At 41.8% G+C, this 10,314-nt stretch overlaps 1 protein-coding gene across 1 annotated transcript in view; it reads left to right on the forward strand.

Moving 5' to 3' along the window:
* LOC138615818 (noelin-2-like) overlaps positions 1-9,693 on the forward strand; it is a 28,643-nt gene extending 18,950 nt beyond the window's left edge. The window contains exons 6-8 of the mRNA XM_069689658.1: positions 7,009-7,185; positions 7,273-7,446; positions 8,738-9,693. Coding sequence (XP_069545759.1) covers positions 7,009-7,185; positions 7,273-7,446; positions 8,738-9,058 — 672 coding nt within the window. The 3' untranslated portion in view covers positions 9,059-9,693. The remainder of the gene's footprint in view (positions 1-7,008; positions 7,186-7,272; positions 7,447-8,737) is intronic.
* Positions 9,694-10,314: the final 621 nt, after the last annotated feature.

The raw sequence follows: 10,314 nt of genomic DNA on the forward strand, positions 1-10,314 counted from the left end.
AAATAAATGGAGCGCCATGTCTGAGTGTGGTGTTCAGTTCTCCCTGAAGACCGCCTCCAATGTAAATCAAGTTTTTAACCTGTTAACATGTCCATGTGGGTTTTTTAATTTCAACAAGACATGTCATGAATGAATTAAGCAGTCTGACAGTCTCAAAAATGCAGACAGGTAAGGTTGCATTCGTCACGTACCACACATAAGTACCAATACTGTCAAATTGGAGGGTGGGTCTTTTAATGTCATCGGGGGGGGGGGGTTGAAGGTGGAGTCTGTTTCTATAATCATAAATCTGTGTGTACTGAAAGGTAAGGGTGAAGAGTCGCTGAATGTCTTTTGTCTCTGCTGTCATGGTAACAGGTTAGAGCAGCTACACAGCCTGTGTGAGATGCACGTCACACCTTGAAGCTGCTTCATCCTCTTAAGTTTTAGCATCTTTGCTGTTTTTCATGGGCCACACGGGGCTCCAATAGACAGGAAAACATCTGTTGATATTAATATTGACATAGAACTGATGCCTTTCATGATATTTTTCATGTCTGAATATGTCACAGGAATTTAATGATACAAATATTCTTTATATTTTTTTAACCATTCTAGTCTTTGAATGTGGAGACAGTGGAGGCCACATGTGGAATATGTATTCATAGCAGAAATCCAATGTAGGCTGGAATTAGGTTCATATTTTAACAGGTCAAAGGTCGTGTGTTTCCCGTGTTATATGTGTGTCTTGCTTTTTGGTTACAAGTCTTCACTTGTTAAACTATGACCCACAAAATCTAAACTATGAAGTAGAAGACACCGTGCTGATGTGGACATGCATATGCGCACACACGAGCGTGTCCAGGCAGTTTCTTCTTGGAAAAGACTTTTAAATATGTAATATGCATGAACAGATATTAGTTTTTTAGAAGTTTAATCAGAGCCAGGAAATTAACTGTAATATATTCATTCTGTTTGTCTTGTCTCTTTGTTGTCCCCTTTCTCCCAATGTAAAAAAAAAGAACTGTCTAAAATCTATTTCCTTCACTTTCCTGCTGAACATCTCCAAATCACACAGTAACACACAAGAAGCCAGTGAATGAGTGTTTTGTGGAAAAGATGATATGACTGACAACTATTGTGCTTTCTTTGACAAAGTTGTTCTTCATTAATATATGAACTAATAGAAGAGCAATCATCTTATTGCATTGATTTCTCAGCAGTGATGTCTGCTATGTGCATGTATGTGGAGATGATCTTGTCGACCTTTAATATTTCATGAGGTTCTGCATATAAGGTTGCAAATATTAAACATCAGAAACATCCCCTTCCAACTGGCAAAAATAACTGTTTTTATTTTGTTTCCTTAAAAAAAAAAATAGTGATATCAAGACATGTAAAGCAGTGAATTTCCACACTGGACAACCTGTATTTTCTCATCTAAAGATGTGTGAAACTAGTGGCAGCCACGCACGCACACGCACACGCACAGACACACACTAAGTCAAGATGAGTAAAGTCATTCTCATACATCCTTTGGTATCCATGACTACAGTGTCTCCACCAGGTCCTAGTTTGGCATTTATGAATTCTTCATTAGCTCATCAGTGTGTGAATGTGTATGTGTGTGTGTGTATGCACGTATTGTACTTACCCATTCTCACACACACGCACACACACACACACACACACACACACACACACACACACACACACACACACACACACACACACACACACACACACACACCACACGCACACACACATGCACACACCTGTCGCTGTGTTTGAGAACAGCTGCTGAGGTGTGGATATCCCCTGATCTGTCAAGATGTCTGTGCTGATTGTGTGCGAAGGCGAGAGAGGACGAGACAGACCCAGCAAATAAGAGGAAGAGAACGAGGACAGTTTGGTGAGGTGTTAAAACGGATCAGAGGGTGGACAGAAAGAGGTGGCAGATAAAGAGACATGGAGGCTGCTCAAAAGAACAACAGCTGTGTCAAACAGGCAGGACAGGGTAAAAAGGAGCAAAGAAAGTGAAGAGAAAATGATCCATAAAAAGAGAGCACAACAGAATTGTTCAAACCTCACTTAAATGTGTCAGGTGTTAATTGTTAAAGGGTTGCTCAAATAATTATTGTACTCTAACCTGTTGGTGAACTGCCACCTCTCCTGTGTGAATTTACTGAAAGAAAGGAGAAACAATAATAATTAAAAAAAAAAAAAAGCTTTCTTGAGTCAAGCTGAAGATAATGAGGCTATAGCAGTTCATAGTTCCAGCATTTCTAGTATTAAAATCCCTACTAGAAAGTCTCAAAGTCAGTTCTTACTTAACACCGTTTCACTGCCCACTGGGGTCTGGATTAAAGTCTTAGATTAGCTTATGATTCGTAGCTGTTGCAGAGTTAAATGATCTGGGTCACCCTGTGTGAAGACTGAAAACAGCACTTCTGTAAATGCTCATTGCTGTTTTGGTGAAGCTTTTAGGTAAAGTCACACAACGAAATATAATTCAGTAAGTGTTTGAAAGATGTTTAAACATCACACATTTGATTCTGGTACCATAATTCAAAATGATCACAATCAAAATCAGGTAACCCTCTGTTGCAATGATCAGCATGTACATTAGAGGAATACTATGTTTGTATTATGGGTCAAACATGCCTCTCTGGAGACCACTTGTATATGTTTGACTGACCAACACATTGCGTTGCAGCAAAGGTTGAACCAGGTTCATCTTTTTTTTTGCAGGACAGCCCTGTGATATTTGCTGTGTTCCTGTGCAGCGGGACCTTTGCTGTGTCAGAGCTGCATTGTTGAAGTGAGATAACGGCATTCTTTGGGGCACTGCTGCTGTTTTCTGTTTTCGGGTAACAGTTGAACACTACTCGCTTATCTGTATGATAAATATAAAGCTACAGTCCAGCTAAGCTAACAGCGGGCTGGCAGTAGCTTCAGAGTGGAATCAATCTACTGACCACAGGGTTGGCTTTTCAATCTGTGGTTCCTCGCGTTGAAGTGTCCTTGAGAAAGACACCAAACCTCAAAATACTCCCGATGATGAGGGCCACAGCCGCTGGTGCAGGAGTGAATAAGAGGTTGATAGCGCTATAGCTCCTTATTCACTCCTGCACCAGCACCAGGGGTCTCCAACCTTTTTTTTTTTTACTCTGAGAGCCACTTGGACAAAATGAAAGTGTCGAAGAGCTACTCATGTTTAGTCACATTTGTTCACATAACTAAAGATTTAAGAGGGAAAACCCAGTGTTTCTCCTTTGATTGGGACCCCCGCCCCTCTTGAGAGAAACGCATGTCCAGGTCAAAACTTAGTATACGGCTGAACCCTTTGTTAAACTGAAGGTCTTTTAATTTGAGAAGTCATGGCATTCACCTGAAATGCGTTTCTGTCCTCTGATATCTGTGTTTCACGAAGGGCGGAGCTCTACCCTGCCTCTCCCCCCTCTCTTACACTGACACAGGTAAAAGTCAGCAAGTGGAGATTGTCCACCCGTTTATCTCTGGCGTTGAAAGCATCATTCTCTCTGATAGGCTAAAAAAGAAATGAATAAAAAAAGGCTGAAATGGATCACCAAATACACCTGGGCAGCACGCCCAGGTAAGTCTAAGTGTGGGAAACAGGGAACAAGCTGGTAGCTTGCTAGCGACAGGTTGGAGGCCCCTGCTCTATATAAATGTAGTCCAACCCAGGACTTTAAACCAGCATGAAGCTAGCCTCTCACTGAATTCAGGAAATCTTATTTGCAGACCCGTAGATTTTATTCCCTTCAGTGAAGTCCCACTGGGAAGAGATCGCTTCATGCTGTGTAAGTATTGTATCACATACAACTTGGTCTTTAAGGGAGAGTGGGAGCAGGCCGACTGGGAAGCAGCTGAAAGAAAGCAGTGCAGCAATCTGTGTACGTTGGGTGTCAAATCAGGAAACAGCTTAAAAAAACTTCCCATCCACTTTCTTGCACGCACCGTTTATTGTATAATCAGCGTCTGGAGTTTGTTTGTATAAAGTAAATGGTGCATTCAAATGCGAGAAGATTACAGCTGCCAGAAAACAAAAGGCTTTCGTCTTCCTTTGAAACTCTGTTTAAAGGGGGAATTAAAACAGAGAAGGCTTCATCAGTATTTAAAGGAGAGGAGTGTTGGAAGCAGTGAGGCAATCAGTCTGTTTTATTGTCTTTACAAACCACAAGCTGAGTCTCAATTAAACTTTGTGTTATTGGAGGTGCTCAAAATGAGTCTAATCAGTTACCTTTGTCTGAAAGTTTCTAATTCAATGTCGTTTCTAGATATGTTAGGACAAATTACTGTAATTTTAAAAGTGCGGCTGCTGGAGAGATTTTTTTCTTATAAAATAAGATCCTTTTCATCTGCTGCCTCTCTCCTGCCATCAGTACTTCTCTCTCTCTCTCTCTCTTTGCAGAGGTAATAACGAGCATCTTCTCACCAACAATGCTCCCTCTTCCCAGTGCTCTCTTCTTTCATCTGTTTCACCTCTCGTCCCTCTCTGTAATTAATCCTTCACGCCGTCGAAGCTCAATTTTCCTCCCATCTCGTTTCTTCATCCCCCCTCATCTTCTCTCGTTCTCACTCCATTTGTTTCTCCACTGATCTCTTTCACCGCCGGCTCCCTGCCTCCTTCCTTCGTCCTATATTTACACCTCTTCTCATTAATCTCAGATTATCTGGTTTTACTTCTCATGAGGACCGTTATTTAAATTCAGGTCAGCCTGATTGAGGAGGTGTGAGCGGGTGGGCATCAATCCTCCATAGCTGGAATAAATCAGAATGTATTACCTCTAATTATCTCAAGGAATGTTATAAAAATTATGGCGCAAAACCTCCTCCGCGTCATCATCAAATCAAATTCTACCATTAACAAATTTTATTAGCTGTAGGTAGTAGCTGTTAGCTAATTCATGTTGACGCTGTGTGAGTTGAAAATACTGTCACCGGCTGACTCATTAAAACAGGAGCCCTGTAAAAGACGTTTAATTATGCTCCTGCTGCCGACTTACACGAAATCATGCTAAAAAATTTGGGCTGCAGCTGCATCATGTCTCAAACAACATGCAGCCTCCTGCCCATCCGAGGATTCATGTAGAAGACAGTAAAATAAGGAAGGAGCATTGTTGTTGTATTGCAACATTTAACTAATCAATTTTCAGTTTTAAAATTCAATCAATTATTTAGCACCAAATCCCAACAATGTGTATGGCAATACATTTCATGCGGTGTTAACACAATTAGAAGAAAGTCATTTGAAAGATTTGAAGAAAAAAGATATCCTCCTAGCTACATTACAAACGTGTTCAAATCAATCATCAATTTGGCCATGGATCTGAATGTAGCAACGCTATCAAGAAACAAAGCTCTGTAGTTGCACAGTTGAGAACAGGACTTCCTTCTGTGGCCCTTATGTTGGCAGATTTAAAGGATGACAGGCTGTGTGAATTACATAAATCTAAATCTCTTTTGTTTTGTCCCCATTGGCAGAATCAATTTGCACACTCAAACACTCCCGGAGGTGCGTTCCCGCACGTTCCCGATAAGAGTTTAGGGCTGTGCTGGTGTTAAATAGTCAAGTCTGACCCCCTTACGCACCCTTTCTGTAATTCCACATATCTGCAGACTTTCCCATAGTTCATAGTGAAATTGGTGACATATTAAACGTGGCTGTCCTGACCCCCTATGTGTCCTACGGCAGTGATTGTCAGATACTTCCTGGAGGTGGGGTGTTCTTTCTTTTCCAGTTGCAATGGGTTATTTCCAAGCAGCGTGTGATGTCACGATATTGTGTCACATCTGCTCTTTTTATACCATTTTCAGCCTTCATGAACTCAAACGCTCAAACACTACAGCTGTGCATACGTGACGTCAGTTAAGTCAGTGAGGGTTTAGGCCTTTGGGTGGAGATTGGGATTGGGCCATTATGATGAATTAAGAATATCTATGGTAAATGAAAAATGTTCTGGTGCACTGAGGATGACAGAATTGAACAGTTGTTAAGCTTTATTTATTTTTAGTTTGCTACCTTTGTTAATTAAGCTTGAGGAAAAAAAAAAAAAACACATCAAGCTGGTTTATTTAGAATCACTTGACATTTTGAGGTAAATCATCTCAGGCTACTGAACATAATAAAGTCAAGACCATAAAATATTACAGTGATAAAAATTCTGTAATATCCATATGAGCGTCTGTAGGAAGGAAAAAAAAGTCCTTTTAACAGGAAGAATCTGGCTCAGAGGTGGGCGGCCATCTGCCTCCATCGATTGTGGTGGGGGGAGAACGCACACAAAAAACAACAGCATAGAGAGAGAACAAACAATAGTCGTGTTGGTGGGATTAGTAATCACAGCTCAGGCACATGCTGTTCTCAAAGAAGTAGATACCTGCAGAAAATCTACAGGAGAGACAGGAAATACAGTTCATGACATGCATAGTGGAATATGAATGAATGGAGAGTGACAGAGTGATTAGAGGAGATGAGAAATGCGTCTCAGAGCTCAGAGCTGAGAAAAATGATTAGAATGTTAAATTGTTGTAATATAACCTTGTTTTTTACAGAAAAAAACACGAGACACAGAGATAGATTTATGCTTTCTTGTTGATATTTTCAAAGAGTAAGTTTACATTTTCTAAGATAAACACTCTTGATGGCAACTTACTGAAATGTCTTAAATGTAGCTGGTGCTCCTGAAGTGTGACCATAGAGCTCATTGGTTTTGTAAGCAATGGTGCAGGTTAGCTGACTGCTTTAAGTAGTGAGCTAGTTTAGGGGGGATACTGAACCGTTGTAACACTGTTTCTGTTTTTCCTTGTTTCTATCGACTTGAGTTCTACGTCTGAGTACACCATGTCATTGTCTAATCAAGTTGCCTGTGAACAGGAGTGACTGTAATGGATCACTCTGTGAATTTAACAGAATTTAAAGCTCGTTGGGAGTTCATTTTACGAGCTGAATATCGAGGTCAGGTCAGAGATGAGCCATCTGCGTTCCTGTCGTCTCTCCTTCAGGTGTGGTCGATGGACGGCTACTACAAGGGCAGGCGTGTGCTGGAGTACAGGACCATGGGGGACTTCACGAAGGGACAGAACTTTGTGCAGCACCTGTTGCCTCACCCCTGGGCCGGAACCGGCCACGTGGTCTACAACGGGTCTCTCTATTACAACAAGCACCAGAGCAACATCCTGGTAGGAGGCGGAATATGAGCGGAGACTCAACAGTTCGAAGTGAAAAAGACTTGGAATGAAGGTGCATGAGTGTTTCTGTGTTTCTAGGTTCAGTACCACTTCAGATCTCGCAGTGTGCTGCTGCAGCGCAGTCTGAGTGGAGCCGGATACAACAACACCTTCCCCTACAGCTGGGGAGGATCCTCGGACATCGACCTCATGGCGGATGAGATGGGACTGTGGGCCGTCTACACCTCCATCCCAAACGCTGGAAACATAATGGTAAAGTATTTTAGATTTTTTTAAAAAAAATTTTTTACTGTATTTGAAAATGGGAAATATTTAAACATTGAAATAAATCGAGACCCACTGATGACGTCAGACATTTCTACAGTCAACAGTTTGCTTTACGTCCCAGAAGTTCTAAACACCAACAGTTTTTATACATTTATTTAAAAAGATGGCAGAGAGACACTGCTATACACATGCAACTACACACAACAGGTTTGCCAAGCTTCAACAAGCCTGTTTTATACATAAACATATGACATAAAATAAAAACATTTCATAATGATATTTGTTTTATAAAGAATTGTTTCTAAAATTCATCCAAGAAGGACACTTTCAGTAGAAAAGACTTGTTCATCCTCTCCGGTGTGCAACCTGTTGAACGATGACACTGTTTTAAACACATTTTTGGCACATTGTTGCTGGTTGCTCTCCGATATACCTGCAGAAAGCTAATGTTGTGTGATCAACCTGATCTCACACAAATACATTAAAATGATCACGATCTCTTACCACTGCATTATATGGTGGTGACGGGATTTAACACATTACAAGGCGTCTTTGGTCTTTTCGTGTATTTCTGTGTTTCAGGTTATGTTTAGGCATTAAATCCACTTGGTTAGGGAACAATCAGTTTGAGTTAAAATAATCACTTGAAACGGGGTGTGCGGGTAAAGTTCCCACTTTAAGTTAGGCAATCTTTGTCGTCATAGCAACAGTGTACATGGTATTAATAAACTGTCTCAACTCGTCAATATCAAGCCATCCACGTAACCCGCCTCCTCCTAATAAAGAAAAACTCCCATTATACAGACGTCATCTGAACTGCGTCACTTCTTTGGCTCACATTTGTGTGTTTACCATAACGAAGGATCCTAATGGCCTTTCCACTGGCATTGTTTCCATGGTACCGGTACATAATTTAACACGTTACCTGCCGTCATGCAATGTTAAGAGGTCGTGGTCATTTGTTCTTCTTGTGTGTTTCTGTGAGATCATTTGAGGGTCTGTTCAGTTATGGTTTGGTTTAGTCACAAGAACTGATGTCATTTCAGATATTTCGATTATATCAGCCTGGACTGGAAAATGTAGGCTACAGTACTTTAGTGCAACATTTTATTCAGGGCACTTTTCTTTACTGGAGGTAACACAGAACCAAGAACAGACGGAAGACCTCCTTGCATTCAGCTCATGAAATATCACCATAGCAGCTCACCAGGCAGTTTTTGAGTGCTTATCAAGAAGTGTGTGAAGTGAACGGCCGACCGTCCCTCTCTGTCTCCAGGTGAGTCGTCTGGACCCCCGCTCACTGGAGGTCCTCCACAGCTGGGACACCGGGTTTCCTAAGCGCAGTGCAGGGGAGGCCTTCATGATTTGCGGCACCCTGTATGTCACCAACTCCCACCTGGCGGGCGCCAAGGTCCACTTCGCCTACCACACTAACTCCTCCACGTACGAGTACACCGACATCCCCTTCCACAACCAGTACTCCCACATCAGCATGATGGACTACAACCCCAGAGAAAGAGCGCTGTACACCTGGAACAACGGCCACCAGGTCCTCTACAACGTCACGCTGTTTCACGTCATCCGGAGTGACGGATAGATTGGCACGTGTGAAAATGGTACATTTTTTTATTATAGTACAGACAAAGAAGATGGGTTTTTAAAGGGTACTGCAGCTTACAACACGCATACACATGTACACACAATCGCACACACAATCACACACACACACACACACACACACACACACACACACACACACACACACACACACACACACACACACACGCAATGGCCATTCACGTCAACAAGAAAATGAGTAGTGTCTGTGTTTGAATTTGAATGACTTGGAGACTGCGAGAGCTCACCGAGCTAATAACTAGACACAATACATGGTTGTCGAACACCAGTCTAAAGGTCACAGACAAGATTATTCATCACGGCGAAGACGAAAATTAACTGCCTCTGCAACAGGAACGCTGATAGAAAGAAGGAAGGTTTGAGCTCATCCATATTCTGTTTCGTTTCATTCCACTCGTATATCAAGAAGTGACTTTGGAAGTTGAGGTAAAAAAAAATAAAATAAAAAAAAACACAGCTGGTGAACTGAGTTTCCCCTCGCCTCGAACCTCGAGCTACGATGACGACCCTGGTGGAGATATTCTGGGTTTGTGATGTGATCGTGGACATGTCAGTCAGCATGGTTGTTCATTCAATAAAATGTGTCCAACTTTGCAGAGGCTTCTTTTTTGTTCTGTTTTGAAGCAGGAAAAGTGAAGACACAACCTTGTGTGTGTGTGTGTGTGTGTGTGTGTGTGTGTGTGTGTGTGTGTGTGTGTGTGTGTGTGTGTGTGTGTGTGTGTGTGTGTGTGTGTGTGTGTGTGTGTGTGTCTACATATAGATGAGTGAGTGTACATGTTTTTATATCCCAGTGTGGACCAAAAATTTAAAACACACCAACCCGTGTGGACATTTGTCACTCAAAAAATTGAGGTCCCCAGGTGTCCAGACTGCTTTTTGAGGGCTAAAACTTGGTTTTAGGGTAAGGGTTGAGATTAGGGTTAGGGTAAGGGTTGAGGTTAGGCATTCAGTTGTGATGGTTTAGGTTAGAGCAAGGGGCTAGGGAATGCATTACGTCAATGGAGAATCCCTGCTTGGATAGTGAAACAAACGTGTGCCCTCTCTGTCCCTCTACACAACAGTAGCTCAAACAGTGACCGTAACATAACGGGATTTGGAAAGGAGAGAGCAAGACATTTTTAAAGTAATAAAAAAACAGGAGTGTTGGGATTGCAGGTATATAGCACATCACCAAATAGCCACAGATGCTCATCAGTGCCCGTTGTCGAATAAAGC

This window comes from Brachyistius frenatus, unplaced genomic scaffold (genome assembly GCF_029030835.1).
Source record: "Brachyistius frenatus isolate BFR_SWC_R1_liver_20210118 unplaced genomic scaffold, ASM2903083v1 Contig_7, whole genome shotgun sequence".
Classification (NCBI taxonomy): domain Eukaryota; kingdom Metazoa; phylum Chordata; class Actinopteri; family Embiotocidae; genus Brachyistius; species Brachyistius frenatus.